The following is a 16,551-nucleotide window of genomic DNA, read 5'->3' as shown; positions in this document are numbered from 1 at the left end:
TTCCCTACAACTGGTTGCAAGTCCTTAAAGAAATACTTCAACCAAGAAAGATAGGTAGTCTTATTTCTTTTAGGCCTCTCTTGGAGCAGTTCCCCGGTTCTAAGATTATACCAGGAACCAAACTTTCGTGCCTCCCAAAAGGTGGTTTGAAGAGCAGTGACAGTGACTTATTCTGCAGGGGTCAGAGACGCTGGTTCAAAGGGGTGATCTCTACGGGTGCTGAGGCATAAGAGGACGGTAACATCTTCCAGGGTCAGGGTTATCACCCTCCATGCCAAGACGAAAGTGTGGGTGTCACGACTCCAACAGGAGACAATCATATCAGTGTTAGCCTACACCTTACGCACTGATAACTCCCTCGAGATTAAAATGACATTGAAAAGGTAGACATCACGCAGACGCTGCTTGAAGCCTCTATCTGCAATGACGTCATCAACCTAAAGGGACCAATCTGCTGGAGGCCCCGAATGAGTGCGATACTAGATGTAAGAATGTGGAAAGTCGCTACGCTCCACACGAAACTGTAGCACAGAAATCGGGTTCACCATGTCCGCGTCTTCCAAAGTGGCCTCCCCAAAAGGAAGCAGGGGCTCCTCTAGAAGAGGGGCATCAGGAATGAAGGAGTCAACCGCCTTCTAGAAGGGATCAACCAGCCCTCCGAAATAGGGGACCCGCCTCCACTCAGTGGGGGGTGGGGCAGCCCTGTTAGGAAGAAACCTCGTGCTGGCCATGAAAAGGAATAAAGAAAAGACAAGAAGGCTTTGGAAAGTGGGAACAAAGGAGAGAAGAAGACAAAGGAGACAAAAAGGTGTGTTGGGAGGAAGTGGGGGACCAGTGGACCCAAGGACATTATTTATAAAAAAAATCAGCAAAGGGCGTTGGCACGCTGGCCTCGGTCATTATGACCTGGCAGTCAAAAGGGTACCTTTTCAGAATCGACGCAACTTCTGACCCAACCAACGCAACCCTGGGTTGCTCGCTGATGTCATGCATGCGCGGGAAATAGGGAGCGTATCTCCCACGCGCATAGGGGGCAAAATGTAGAGGGTCAAAAATTAAGCCCCAAATTAAGTATGGACTCAAGCACTAAGATCGCCTTGAGGAGGCGACCAGGGATAAAAAAGGAGCATAGGTAAAAGCCCAAGGGAAGTGGGCCAACAAGTGGGCCGAGGCAGGTCTGACCCACCAGGGCTCCAGATGGACTCAGCGAGGAGAAATGCCCAAGTCAAGTTGTAGAGGCAAAGCCTGCAGCGATGAAGTTACGGAGAGAACATGTGCAACGGTAGAGTTGCTGAGGTGCTTTGCCTCAGCGCCGCCATTCCTATTAACTTCGGTTTCGCCGCCATTTGAAGTTGCCGAAGGAACATATGCAGCGGCAGAGTTGCTAAGGCACTTTGTCTCAACGCCGCCATTCTAAGTATTTTCGGTGCCGCCGCCATTCCAAGTAATGTCAGTGTCACGATTACCTGGAGTTGCCGAGGGAAAGAGAAGATTGAGGCAACTAAGTTGCAGAGGCAATACTTGCAGCGCCCAAATTGCGAAGGCATTCTGTCGGAGCTGCCATCTCTAATATCTTCGGTCATGCCGTCTGAACTTGCCGCGGAAAATGACTACCGCAGCAACTAAGTTGCAGAGGGAATATCCTGCCAAGGTGATAGCAGCCTTTAAGAGAGGCTTCCCTCTGCAAGTAGAGGCTAATGCCAGACGCTGATAGCAGGCCCGAAGATTTACTAGTTAAAGCTGATAGCAAGCCCAGAAATACCAGTTTACCGTGGCAACCCTGCGAAGATGGGAGCAGGGTAGCCCGAGTATAAGGGACTCCCTTTTCATTACCCAGGTCATGGACCTGCCTTAGTCGCACAGGCAAGACTAAGATAGCCCCATTGGGCTTGGTACTAAGGCATAGCATGGCTGATAGCAGGCTTGGTTGTGGTCTTCTCCCTGAGAAGTTAGAGATTTTGTGGTTAGGTGACTAAGGGTGGAGGCTTCGCTGAGGTGAGCACGAACATAGTTGATAGCAGACTAATGGAGTCCCGAGAATGCATGTACTGGCCAAATAGAATTGAGAAGGCAAATGCAGCGGCGAGGTCTACTGTTATAAGTGCACTTGTTGAGGTTCAAACTGAGAAGGCAGGTGCAGAGGCAAACACTCCTGCTGCAACTGCACTTGCTGAGGCTCAAAAGGGAGTTGCAGCGCCAAACAAATAGTACATAGTACATGCAGAGGGACACGTGGCACCTTCAGCCTGGTGGCTCAAGGCAGAATATTTCATGTGATTCTCTAGGACACATGTCTTCTCTCTATTTGGCCACTTGATGTCCTCTTAGTACCAAGGAAAAACCTATAAATAGGACCCATTTCCTAAGGTTCAAGAAATTTTTTTTTGAAAATTTAGGGGAGATGCTGTCCATTTTGGCACTGCTATTGTCTTCTTCTTGAGCTACTTGCTTCACCCTCACACACTCTCTAACTCCCAGATAGTTACTGCTACTCATTTTCTAGCCACTCCCACTATTATTGGACCATTAACATAGTTTTGTCTCTCTAGTCATCTCTCTAATCTTGAACCCCCTTACAACGGGTAGGTTCTAACAAGTGAACTTATTATCTAATAGGTTCTATGAAAAGAAATTGTCATAAAAAAAGTCACTATTGTAAGTTTTAACGACAATTTATAAAAATCATGACAGAAAAAAAGTTACTAATTATCAATTATATATAAAAAATTGTCACAAAAAAATTTATTTTTAGGTACAATTTTACCAAGACCTAGTTTCAATAGGACTTGATGAGAATTAAGTTCAACTATTAGGACCTATCGATAACTTATCCAAAAAAAAAAAAAAAAAAACAAAAAAACAAAAAGAACACCTTTTTTTTAAAATAAAAAAATGGTATGCATTGTTTCCATCCAATGCCATTTCTCCGATGGCAGAATGTTATTTTGTTCGAATCGGAAGGAGCCAAAAAAAAAAAAGGTTCCTTTTGTTCTTTTTTTTCCCCACTTTTATCAAACTTTTACAATTTAGGTTTGATCGACTCACTGTTTTGTTTTCAAATTCAAGCCCAAATTTATTATTAGTTTATGCTGAGAGATTCGAAGAGGGTTCTGTTCTGTGTAGAAAACTGAACTAAACATACAATTACAGCTCATTCATTGCTCTATCTTTCGCTACTGAAATTAGGGTTCTTCTTCTCTACTGTTGTTACTGCTTTGTCGATTACTGTTGTTGTTGTAATTTATATAATGGAGGAGACTATTCAAGCTCAAGAACATGATGATTCGCCTCAACATTATCATCATCAGGTGATCTTTTCATATTTTCCTCTCTTTCTATTTCTGTGTATATATATATATATATATATATATTATATAGAAGATATATATTGAAAATTAATTCCATTTATGTTGTTGTTGTAAGTAAACAAGATGATTCAGGTGATCTTTTCATATATATATATACAGGGCACACCCTATGTGAAATTTAAAATAATTATGGCAATTATGTGAAGCAGTTAAAATTTGGGGTATTTTTTTGTGGGTTATAATAGTATAAATATGTGAAATTTAAAATGATTATGTGGTAATTATTTGAAACAGTTAAGATTTCATAATCATATGAACAATGGGTATTTTTGGTATATAAAAGTCCTGATAAAGCTTGTTCTGAGTTTTGTGCTTTTATTTTTATTTTTGTAATTGTATAAATATTGAAAATTAATTCCATTTATGTTGTTGGTTGCAAGTGAAATTGACTTGAAGCAAAAATTTGTAGGACCCACCAAGTCTATGAAACATCCATTGACTTTATTATTGCTGCAAAATTTGACTTTCTGAAAAATTGTTTGGAGGGTTATTTGTTTTGTATTGAATTATCAAGAGAAATGCTGCCTATTGTCTATTTTTTCTCCTTGGCTTGGAGGGAAATTGTTTGTGTTTTGCACGATTCTTCAGCTACATTGGCGAATCTAACTTTTAGAAATCGGAGTAATTTTGTAATGTTTATTGTTCGCCTCTGAAAGTTATGATCACATTCATGCTTGCGGGGTTTTAATTTATGTATAAAAAAATAAAAATAATAACACATCAATGTTCTCTCATGTTCATATGTTAGTTTTTGTAGTGCTAAGACCTATTTGTCTATTTGGCATGGAGGAAAATTGTTTGTTTTACATGATTCTTCAGCTTCATTGACAAATCAAATTTTTAGAAATCAGAGTAATTTTGTAACGTTTATTGTTCACCTCTGAAAGTTTTGATCATATTCATACTTGCAAGTTTTTAATTTCTGTAAGCAACTTTTGAAAATATATTATATATATATATATATATATATATTGTTCTCTAATATTCATTTGTTTGTCCATGCATCATCAATGGGCGGAGTTATATTTCACATATAAAACAAATGTGGGTTTTGGATTTTAATGGGTCGTAAGCATGTAATAATCAGAAAGAAGAGTGTGAAGAAGAAGAATCATCTTTAGTGCAGCAACAATCGAGAAGGCCGAGCCTCTCCTCTCTGCAAATACCTACAAGGTCCATGGAAAGCACATTGTCCAATTTCACAAGCATTGATACTCCTCAGGTGCCAAGTCCTAGTTCTACCAGATCAGGACTTCCCCCTAGGCCGAGTTCAGTCAAGTTCAAATCGTCCATGAGAAATCTACTTCCTCAGAGAAGCTTCAGGGGTAAAAACTTGTCTCAGGATGGTGAGAAGACAGTTCTCATCATCCCAGAAACACCTCCATCGGATAGGCCCTCTACTTCATTCTCAAGGACATTTTCTCTCAACAAGGTCTTTTTCTCTTCATCAACCAAATCACCCCATTCTTTACCAGTGACACCAGTTTCAAATTCGTCTATCAAGTCTGCAAATGAAAGGAATCTGGATGACCATTCTGAATTCTCTGTAAGTACCTTTTGTTCGTTCATTCCCTGCTCTCTCTATATTTCATTATTCTTGTGGGATTGTGTTTTTTTATGCAATTTATTAGGTTAATTGGTCCAAACATAATGCTAGGATCTTTGAGGATTTATTGAGGAGGGCTCTTTATCGGATGAAGTCTGTTACTTGACATCTTTTTGGGTTTCTGTTTCCACTCCCTTTATAGGAATTCCACTTATTTATTGCTTTGTTTATTTTTAATTTTTTTATCTCAAGAGATTGAGGGCAGTGTGAGATTTTGGTTGTCCTTTTGCTTTTTTCTTTTTTTCTTTTTCTTTTTCTTTGGAGGACTCCTTGTTCTCCCATTTCTATTGTACTTTTCTTATTTTCTAATAAATTTCTTTTGTTGCCGATCAAAAAATAAAATAAAAGTAAAATTTGTTGTTGTACAGAAACCAGAAAGTCAACATCATATGAGGCGTTCATTTTCAGTTCCAGTAAATATCAAAGCCAGAAGCTTGAGGCGGACGGATTCTACTGGTGGTTTGATCCGTGTAATATCAGTGACACCTCGTCCTGTAACAGTTGTTGGTGCCTCTCCAAGTGAATCCAGAGAAACGGAAATCGGTATACATGTGTTTCCTTGTTTATAAAATTTGAAATCCAAGAAATATGATTTCTACCTTTATTGATGAATGTCATTTGAGAAATTCCCTTGTATTTGTGACAAGTTTCTTGAGCTTAAATTAATGGCATAAAAGCCCTTATTAGTTAGCCAAATTGTTTTGTTGTCCTTTCCTAAATATTTTTCACTTTTGTTAAAATCCACCTACTCTCCACCTACTTCACCCACTTAAACCTACTCCACTAAACCTAACCCACTACACCACTACCACCTCACCTACTCCACTAAACCTAACCCACTACACCACTACCACCTCCACTTCACCTACTCCTTACCTACTACACACTCATCCTCTTCTATATATAGGAATCATGAATCATTGTAATATATATCAATAAACATCAATCAATAATATACATCAATTTTTCATGGTATCAGAGCAGGTTTAGAACTTAATATTTTCGCTTCCCCGGCGGGCGGCAACCTCACCTTAGCTGCCCGCCGGACCTCAACCTAGTCTGCTAAAATTTTCTACACATACCTTAAAATTTCCTTTCTTCAACCTGCTGAGTGCACAAAACACATAGACACATACAATCCTCTCTCTCTCTCTCTCTATCATCTTTCTCTGTGTGCTTACTTACCCAGCGATCTTTTTTGCCTTTTGTGATTTTCCAATCAAAAACAGACCAAGAAAATGCTAGCAGTGTTCCACAAATCGATTGCTAAGAGCCCCGAGGCTCTGCAGAGTCCTCACTCTGAGGCAGTCAGTTCTCTGAAAGATGGGTTTCTGGCTCGACACTTCTCGTCCGTATACCCTGGTTCAGTCACCATCAACCTCGGTGCTTTTGGCCTCATGGCCTATTCCATGGACAAGCAAAACCCTCTTCTTCCAAGATTGTTTTCTGTTACGGACGACATATTCTGCATGTTTCAAGGCCACATTGAGAATGTTGCTCCTCTTAAGCAGCAGTATGGATTAAACAAGACTGCAAATGAAGTCATCATTGTTATGGAAGCTTACAGGACTTTGAGAGATAGAGGTCCATATCCTGCAGATCAAGTTTTGAGGGATCTGCATGGGAAGTTTGCATTTATTCTCTATGATAGCTCTTCAAAAACTACTTTTGTAGCTGCTGATGCCGATGGGAGTGTTCCGTTCTTCTGGGGAGCTGATGCTGAAGGGAATATTGTGCTTTCAGATGATGTAGAGATTGTGAAGAAGGGCTGCTGCAAATCCTTTGCACCATTTCCAAAAGGCTGCTTCTTTACAACCTCTGGGGGCCTGAGGAGTTTCGAGCACCCCCATTCCTTTTTATTATTAGAGACCTGACTTGCACCTCCTCGGCCAACCCATTTCCCTTTTCTTCTTATTATTATATACACCTTTTCTATTCTCCATTATGCTCCACTCACCACTATCATCACATTTTCCCACTTTTTCAAACCCACTTTAATCATATCCCTCCTTTCCCTTACTTTCTTCCACCCACGATTTCACCATTTTCTTTTCTTTTAATATATATATATATATATATATATTTTATTATAACAAAAAAAAAAAAAAAAAAAAAAAAAAAAAAACATACACCCTTGTTTTTCTTATCCCCCATCCACAAATATTTTTCTCTATTTTCTTTATCCATTGTTTTATTTTATTTCACAAAATCACACCAACAACATTCCACCACCTTGTCCTTTTATTCATATCAGGGGCTCAACCCCGATCACACTTTTACACCACCAAAAAAAAAAAAAAAAAAAAAAAAATAGCAACAAATCAACCACATCCACAGGCAGGATTTTCTTCTCTACTCTGCCGCCGGTCTTTTCTTCTTGCCTCCGTCCTGGGCGGCCCTTGCCGGTGTTGCCTCCGTATTTCCCACTCCACTGGGCATGATCACTACTCCCTGCTCCTCCACTGCAGCATATGGCGGACCTCCAAAACGGAACATCACGGTGGCCTTCCGCTTCAGCTCCTTGTTTTCTGTCTTTAGCACACTTATCTCTGCTCGCGCATCCTTATACATGCGTTGGAGCAGAGCCAGCTGAGAGTTTAACTGTTGCACCTCATTTGTCCTGCTCTGCAGCCGGTGCGACAAGTTTGTGACCGCAGTCATGGTTTCCACACATGACTTCAGAGTATACTGATTGGCCTCAATATCAGTTTGCACCGCCATTTTTTGCTCCACCGACCGCATCGGAAAGTTCAACGGAGCAAAACCAAAGGTGTTTGGTTGAGGTTCACTGGCCACCGCACCAGTTATTTCTCTTGTGGACTCGTTCAGTTCTGGAAAGAGCGTGAGCAGACCACGGAAAGAGGAGGCCATGTTCTGGGTAGCTGGACGGGAAGAAGAGGCCATGTTGCTGAGTGTTTCAGAGACGGGTTGGTTACAGAGTATTACAGAGTTTCTCTCTCAGCAAAGGAAGAGTTTTTTCAGAGGATTTTCAGAAGTTTTTTGTCTGCCTCAGCCTCAGCCTCAGCATCAACCTTGGTTAAATAGCGAGGCAGCCACGCGTATCGCGCGCCACTTGACGCCAGACGACAAACGGGCACGCCAGTCAAGGCACTCACGTGCCTCGCCATCATGTCCGGCACATCTTTTTATGACTTGGGCTCGCCTTTTGATGGCACGTCTTTTTATGGATTGGGCACGCCTTTTGATGGCACGCCTTTTGAAAGATTGGGCACACCTTTTGAGGGTGCGACTTTTTATGGGTCCGACAAGACTCTGTAAACTGTCCCGACATTGATTCCGGTTAGCTCCTTCATGGGTCCGACAAGACTCTGTAAACTGTCCCGACATTGATTCCGGTTAGTTCCTTTATGGGTCCGACAAGACTCTGTAAACTGTCCCGACATTGATTCCGGTTAGCTCCTTCATGGGTCCGACAAGACTCTGTAAACTGTCCCGACATTGATTTCGGTTAGTTTCTACAAGGGTCCAGCAAGACTCCGTAAACTGTCACAACAACTATCACAACATTGTCTGCTACAACGGTCCGACATGACCCCATAAACTGTCTTCTACATCGGTCTGACACCGCCATCCAGTGTCCTCTACAATGTTATGACACCACCATACAGTGTCTTCACCATCGGTCTGACACGACCATACAGTGTCTCCTATCCTCTTTTATTTTTATGTATTTTCTTGTTTTGTTACTCTCTCCAAACTCAAGTTGGTTAGTTCCTATCCCCCTTGAGTTTGCGGGGGGCTGTTAAAATCCACCTACTCTCCACCTACTTCACCCACTTAAACCTACTCCACTAAACCGAACCCACTACACCACTACCACCTCACCTACTCCACTAAACCTAACCCACTACACCACTACTACCTCCACTTCACCTACTCCTTACCTACTACACACTCATCCTCTTCTATATATAGGAATCATGAATCATTGTAATATATATCAATAAACATCAATCAATAATATACATCAATTTTTCAACTTTTTTATACTTATTCATTATCTTGTCAATTACTGGTTTCATTACAGCCAGTGATCGTGCTGGGGAAGATATTCCCGAAGAGGAAGCTGTTTGTAGAATTTGTTTGGTTGAACTTGGTGAAGGTGGTGAAGTTCTAAAGATGGAGTGCAGCTGCAAAGGAGAGCTTGCACTTGCTCACCAAGAGTGTGCTGTGAAGTGGTTTAGCATTAAAGGTAACAAGATCTGTGATGTCTGCAAGCAGGATGTTCAAAACCTTCCAGTAGCGTTATTGAAAATACAAAATCCTCGGACTGTTGTAATAAGACAACCACCAGCTGTTGCGCAACAGAGGGAAGTCACTCGTTACAGGCAAGTTCGATGGACTGTAGGATTTAATTAACAAATGCGTAGCATCCTTCTCAACGTTTACCTTCACAATCTACCAATCTGTTCTGATACCAATTTATTGGTAAAGGAAGGGAAGGGATTTCTTTCTATGAAGGGGAAAGGGAAAGGATATAAGTCACAACAGCCCTTGAAGAATTCTGACTGGAGTGCATCATACTTTAGTTACTGAAAAGTGGATCCTATTCTCAGTCCTTTAAATGGGTTATAGCGTGCTACAATGCTAAGTGCCTGCAAATTGACTGCCGTTGTGTGGAGTTTTATGGAAATCCTTTAAGAATCTTTCATTCCTTGATTTGTAGATGAACCTGAAAATAGGATTGTAGGAGAATAAATTACTTCAAAAAAAAAAAAATGTTTTTTCTTCTGCTACTAACTAACAAAGGAAAATATCCATGTGAAAGTGGCTATCACAAGTTATATTCAGTCCAGTGGTTACCTACTTAAAAGCTCCAAAGGTTATTCTCTTATTTTTGTCAGATTTATAAAAAGCTGTTATGTACATGCTATCTAGTAGTAGACCGTGATACTAACATGAAGCTACCATCGTCAAATATGACTTGAGGATTAGTGTTTGCCTACCTGGAAACAGAAGCTTACTTGAATCTGTTCTGTTAGCAGTTCTGGTTTTGTAATGTATCCATGATCATTTTATAGCTAAATAGCTTTATAACATGGGCTTCACGTGAATTGATCTGGGGAGTTCACATAGGTGTTTTACTTCTTTTTCTTCTTTTTTTTTCATTCTTGACAGGATCTGGCAAGATGTACCTGTTCTTGTTATGGTCAGCATGCTTGCATATTTTTGCTTTCTGGAGCAACTTCTGGTATTATCTTTCATTCATATTTGTCAATATTTCAAGTTACATTTTGCTTGTCACTATGAATTGCCCAACATGTGGTAGAGTTTTGTTCATTGCACTAGTCTGCACCTACTGGAATTGAGTATGAATATAACATGCCTTTTGATATATATTTCATTTGATAAGTTGATTCTGGTCACAAGGCTGTCCAATGCTTGGAAGGTCATACCCAAGCAAGGGTTTTGTTCATTGCATCTGATTCTCTTGGAACTTCACATAAAGTGTTTGTACCACTTGGAATGTAAGGTTGGTTTTGGGCTTAAGGCTGTCTATCGCTTAGAAGATCAAATCCAAATCAAGAATAAAATGGTAATTGTTGGTCGGTGGCATGGGAGTGCACTGATATGGAGGCTTGTAGATGAGTGGCAAAGCAAGTTAATGAGACCAGAGAGTGAAGGAGCAACTGGGTGAAAAATGAAGCACAGAGAGAGAGAGAGAGAGAGAGAGTTCTCAGCTTGCTCTGTGTTGCTAAGCTAAGCTTAGCTTGTTAGAGAATGGAGATAATCCTTCTTATTTACAGAAGAGTACTGATACATCCGTAAATCCCATTGTTATTTAGGAGAGTGGGTCCAGCACATTAATTATTTTCCAGGAACTGATCATCTGAAAGGTCTTAGGAGATGTTCACTTGAGTGCCACAGCCACGCCACTGAATGGCATGGTTTGAGTGCTGCAGTTTATGCCAAATGGGAAATCTCCCTCAGTTGGACTCGACTGGCCCAAGGCAACTTACCTGCGGCATAACTTCCATTTCTAGTCGCTGAGTCCCATGACCCCAGTGTTCCACAGTTTGCACACTGAGTTGTTCAGCATAGTGCTGCATCACTTGTGATGCATAGGCCCTGTCTCGTGGCCTAGGTTGGAGATACAAAATATTGGAAACAAATGTTTAGGAGATAGGAGATTCAATCACCTGTGCTGGGTGCATTGGAGACCAAGTGTAGGAGATAGGAGATTAAATGCTTAGACACCTGCCTTCTGCAGATGACCTACACAGGTTGTCAAAAAATCCCTACTCAGCTTCCAGACTGAAGCACACACGAAGTCCTATTGGTCATTGTCAAGCCTGTTTAGTGATGGAGATGCTTTACTTCTGTGAACCAAAGCACACATAAAGTGCTTTTGATATCATGGGAGACGTTTGGTGTGTACTGGACATGTGGGAGATTATTCATGTCTGTGACACATGGTAATCATACATGTTCGAGACACAAGGTGAATTGTGATGATGTATGAAATACACGTCATTACTTATGTGCCAGTGACATGTGGTGAATCGAGGGAGGTATCGAGAGATAGAGGAACAAGGTGGTGTTGGTATCTATGTCTTCAAAATTCAATCTTATGCCATCCACTGATTAAGGGAAGACTGTATAACAAGCTTGGGCTTGGCCCATCTATTTTATATACGGTGATGGATATTATAGTATTTCCTATAAACTTAATTGCCTTTTATTGTAATGAAAAACAATCTTGTTAAACTCTTTTCGATGATAACCTAGTAATAATGAGTCCTCTAGGAAAAAAAGTTCCGTTTTGTTTTAGTTCCCACACACGGTAATGATTTGCATGCTTTTTAATTTGGTCAATCTGTGTGCATCGTATCATCTTTTCATCTCATCATTTATATGGTCTTTTTCAGTCCTTCTCTCATGATGTTCCAGAAATTCTGATTTGAGATTGGCATATTAATTCGAGCAGGTGTCTGATCTTGGTCCTCGAGCTCTTGCTCTTTCTTTACCTTTCTCCTGTATTTTGGGTCTTGTTTCATCACTGATAACTTCTACCATGGGTAAGATTTAGTTAATTCTTTCATATACTCGTATTGTTGTATTACTTGTGGTGTTAGACTGTTAGTTACTAAGCAAACATATTATCAAAAAAAAAGAAGAAGAAGAAGAAGAAGAAGAAGAAAGGTTAGTTATTAAGCAAACATGAATCCTACGTCCTATATTTTATTGGTTTATTTGGTGAAATGAGCTGACAGTCACTCCGTTAAAGTGCAACACTTTCTTTATAAATATATTTTTCTAATAACTTCATTGAAGTTGTCTTCAACTTAAGAACTGCTTCTGGAGAGACAATGGAACTTCGCTGAATACTATTTGAAGCATTATTTCATGGCTGCTTCAATTGTTCTTCGAAGCTGTAGGATGTACCCAATGTTTTGGGTAGCCTGCCCGTACCTACTAGGGTGAATTTGGGGAAGTTAGTATCCACATTATGATGGGTTTGTGAGAGGGAGTAAAAACCAACCAGGGTTTAGTAAGGGTTCAGTTTAAGGCAGACCTGCTCTGCTGGCCCTGCTTTTTTTCCCCCCAAACTACCCTCACTTTTGTTCAAAATTTCTCAATTGTGTTTCCTATATGTAATATTTTTATTTCAGTATTCATTTCTCTTCCTTCTCTGTCACTTTTTCACCCACACGAACCACCGTCATCTCCCATCCTCACCACCTGAACTTTTAGTGATATTATGTTCTTTTTTGTTTCATATTCTTCCTCCATCCTCGTTTCCTCTCTATTGTTTGTTACGTCTAACAACCTTCTCTTTATCATCAGAGATTACTGTGTATGTGTGTGGTGGGTGGGTAGAACTAATGCTTGGGGATGGCCCAATTACAAGAACCCCCTCCATCCTTAATCCTTTTGATTAAAGCATCACTCAAAAACTTTTTTCGTAGTACTTCATAGTTATAGGAACAGCCAGTATAAGAATGAGTAATGGTGAGTTCCCTAGGGTCCTGAGGTGATGCAGAATTGATCACAGGAGTACAACATCATTGTAAGGTAGAAAAATAAATCTTGCCATGGCCAGTATCTTGTTAATTGGAGCTGCTATGTATATATAAAACATTTTGTTATAACTTGAGACAATGCAGCAAGTAGACCTAACAACATCTGATGGCAGCAGTGAGCAAGAGTTATATGTGGGCTTATGCTACATTCCAGTATGCAATCGTGATCCTCTTCGCTCATATCTTTTATACTTTAGTAAGCAGCCCACTGTCTTTTTCACAATGCTCATCCTACATGATTCTGATAATTTTGTTTAGCACTTTAAGGCTGTGTTTGGAGTAGGACTGCAAATGAGTCGAGCTGAACCGAACTTTGTAGGGCTCAAGCTTGGCTCAAAAATTAATCCAACTCGAGCTTAACTCGTCTCGTTTATACTAATCATGCTCGAGCTCGGCTCACAGCTTGATAATCAAGCTTGGTCAGCTCGTTAAATATTATTCTATGTCAAATATGCATATATAAGTTATAACACATTTTTGTATTATTTAATATATAAATAATATGTTTATCCTATTATTTAAATAAATAATAAACAAGTCGAGCTTTACGATCCGAGCTTATTCTAGCTCGAGCTCAGCTCGTTTATTAAATAAGCCTAAAAATCTAGATCGGGCTCATTTATATATGTAACAAACCGAGCCGAGCTGAGCTCGCAAGCAACTTGATTCATTTGCAGCCCTAGTTTGAATGATCAAGGATTTGAAGAGGGATTTGTGGAGGGAAAGAAAAACTAAAGAAAATATTATTTAAATTTTGTGCACTTTTCCTTATCCTCCACAAATCCCACTCAAATACTTGATCCAAACACATTCTAAATGTTGGAGTGGAAATTTATGCTTGTTATGTGCTTGTCTAAATGTGCAGCTCAATGTAAATCCAATTCTCTCGGTGCTCCTTTCCTCATTCACTGGGTTCGGGATTGCAATCAGCACAAATTCACTTATTGTCGAGTACCTGAGATGGAGATCAAGCCGAAACCCTAACTTTTCACATCAGCATTTTAATGGTGGTGCTCAGCCGCCACAGCAGCAGCAGCAGCCACACCAAAATCAGCAAGAGCAACAGGTGCTGCGGCAGCAACAGCAAAACCGACAACAACAATCAATAGAAAATCTTCCTGTAGGACCTACGGATGATGCTAGGCTGCATGAAATGAGGATCTAGATCACATAAATCGGGGAAGATGAGAAATTTTGGCTATTATTTACCGGTAATTCAAACTATTAGCTCAGTGCATGAAACCTTTCAGCTTTTTAATAGTGGTGATCGCAAAATTTAAACTCCATCTGAGCTCTACAGTGTGTTGAATGTCGATTGTTGTAAATTTTAAAAAATTAAATTATATTTATGAAGTTTAGAACATTCCACCTCAATTGTGTGGAGGTCACTAGACTTGAACGTCAAATTTGATGAACACCTTTCATGAATTTGAGATTATGCAGTTGTGTTCACTTGATTCTATAGGCATAATTCACAATAGATCTTGGACATTCTGGTCTAGAGGCTCTAAATCGAGTCCACTGACAAACCATTGTTAAACAGTGTACATGTTCATAAAATGTTGGAACAAGTTTCATGCAACAAACTTCTAGGAATGCACAAGTTTGATGATTAAAATTTTGGTGGCCCATCCAAAGAGAAGCGAACCATAGGTTTTTTGTGTTGATTAGCTTGATATATATTGTTGGATCCATTTCCTAATAGCTTAAGCTTTTGGACAATTAGTGACTTAACATGGTATCGGACTTCAAATTAGGGGAGATCTTGGATTCAAGTCTCTTTGTTTGCATTTGGTCCCTGTTTGCATTCTTTCTCTCTCTATGTAATTACTCTAGGAAGACAAATCGGTCACAGAATCATACAAAATGTATATTGGTGGGTGTATGACATTTTGGACAGTTAAATTAGTTCACGAATGTCACTTTGATGATTCATAAAGGAGAATGATTACCAAGTGTATTGCTGACTTTCATTTGAGATTGTTTCTTAATTACTCGCATGACTGATATGGTCATTTCTTTGTATGCAGATGAGAGATATTATTGTCCAGGACTAATTTCTTGATGTCGAAAACATTCTAATGATTAATCAGCGAAAAGGGAGCAATGTTCACTGGCACACACTGCACTGACGTGGCTACACCAATGGCTCGGATGTGTTTTGTGGCTGTGCAGTCTGGCAGTGAATAATTTTTTGGCAAAAAGGGGACACTCAAATTGTACTCATAACCTCTACATATGGTCAATTGATTTACCGGAAAGTGCAACATTACTGAGCTGGAAAGAGAATGTTATTCATTATGCCCAAACTAGTTGTAGAAATTCTCTAATTGGTTTTGTTTTCATAATTTATTTTCTGAATTTTTTTTTTGGCAATTTTTCTTGGTTGGCCCATGGTGTGTTGATTACCTCTATATGTACAAAAACTAAACACAAAATGGGATATTGCCTAATCATGAGGGGTGGGGCTTACATGTGTGACCCACCCTTTGTGAGAGGATTATGTGTTATTCTAATTTCTATGTTGCTAGGATTATTGATATTGTGTTACAACAGTGTGCTCTGTTACTTTTTGGTTCAATAATGTTGCCTAGAAGCATTATATACGACTCTTTGTGAAATGTGACATTATGTGAAATATTCTTTCTTGAAGTTTGGTGTCAATGGTTGATTAAATGGCAAATTACACTAGCAGTCTTATAGTTTGGGGCTTGTGTCATTTTGATTTTTGATTTTTCAATTGTGACATATTTAACTTTGAATTTTGAATCTTGTTTCAAATAAGGACAATTGAAAAAATTATTGCTTAATTTTAAGGGTAAAATTGTCAATTTGATAAAATATAAATTAATTGGACAAAAATAAATATCAAAAAAATATTTTTAAATTTTTAAAAATTATTTTTACTCACTAAAGATAAAATTATGTAAAATTGATAAAAATTATATGATTAATTTTTAAAAATTAATTTTACATGATGATCATCAAAACACATAATAAAAATTAATTTGGTAAAAATAAATAAATGTCTAAAAAATTTATCAATTTAACATAATTTTATCTTTAGCGGGTAGAAATAATTTTTAAAATTTTAAAAATATTTTTTGACATTTATTTTTATCAAATTAGTTTATATTTTATTAAATTGACGATTTTCTTTTTGAAAAATTTAATGGTATCTTTAATTGTCTTTATTTGAAATAAGATTTAAAATTTATGATCAAATGTGTCACAATTAAAAAGTTAATAATTAAAATAATACAAACCCTAAACTATAAGGACCGATAGTGTAATTCACGTTAATTAAATTTAGAGGGCTTTGTAAAATGAGTGAAGAGATAGATCAAGTTGGGAGTAACAGATGAAGTCAAGTCACTAATGATATTATTGAAATAGTTAATATTTATTTTTTTTTAATTTTATTATTACATGTAACATCAATTAATAGGAAAAAAATTATAATTTTTGTTAATTTATGACATTTTTTATAGTTGAAAACATAAAAGAGGATCAGAAAAAAAAATTTAAATTT

General features: G+C 38.7%; 1 protein-coding gene and 1 pseudogene across 4 annotated transcripts; both read left to right on the top strand.

Moving 5' to 3' along the window:
• The first annotated feature begins 2,910 nt into the window (after positions 1-2,910).
• LOC114301918 (uncharacterized) lies at positions 2,911-15,671 on the top strand. 3 transcript variants are annotated; one of them, XM_028246875.2, is made up of 9 exons: positions 2,911-3,308; positions 4,456-4,914; positions 5,343-5,517; positions 9,023-9,323; positions 10,114-10,186; positions 11,924-12,014; positions 13,136-13,215; positions 13,885-14,230; positions 15,050-15,671. In XM_028246875.2, the coding sequence occupies exons 1-8, from the start codon at positions 3,249-3,251 to the stop codon at positions 14,182-14,184; spliced, it is 1,539 nt and encodes a 512-aa protein (XP_028102676.1). In that variant the 5' UTR covers positions 2,911-3,248; the 3' UTR covers positions 14,185-14,230; positions 15,050-15,671. The 3 variants fall into 3 exon arrangements, with proteins under 3 accessions (XP_028102676.1, XP_028102675.1, XP_082736443.1); XM_028246874.2 differs by having other exon boundaries at positions 13,133-13,215; XM_082880317.1 differs by lacking the exons at positions 11,924-12,014; positions 13,136-13,215.
• Positions 5,727-8,968, top strand: LOC114263947 (stem-specific protein TSJT1 pseudogene; annotated as a pseudogene). The gene has a single exon (XR_014336667.1). The product of XR_014336667.1 is annotated as a stem-specific protein TSJT1 pseudogene (transcript).
• Positions 15,672-16,551: the final 880 nt, after the last annotated feature.

The sequence above is a fragment of the Camellia sinensis genome, chromosome 7 (assembly GCF_055761805.1).
Source record: "Camellia sinensis isolate YWXY chromosome 7, ASM5576180v1, whole genome shotgun sequence".
Classification (NCBI taxonomy): Eukaryota; Viridiplantae; Streptophyta; class Magnoliopsida; order Ericales; family Theaceae; genus Camellia; species Camellia sinensis.
Note: the sequence above shows the minus strand (reverse complement) of the source record. Positions and strands in the feature narration are given on the sequence as shown.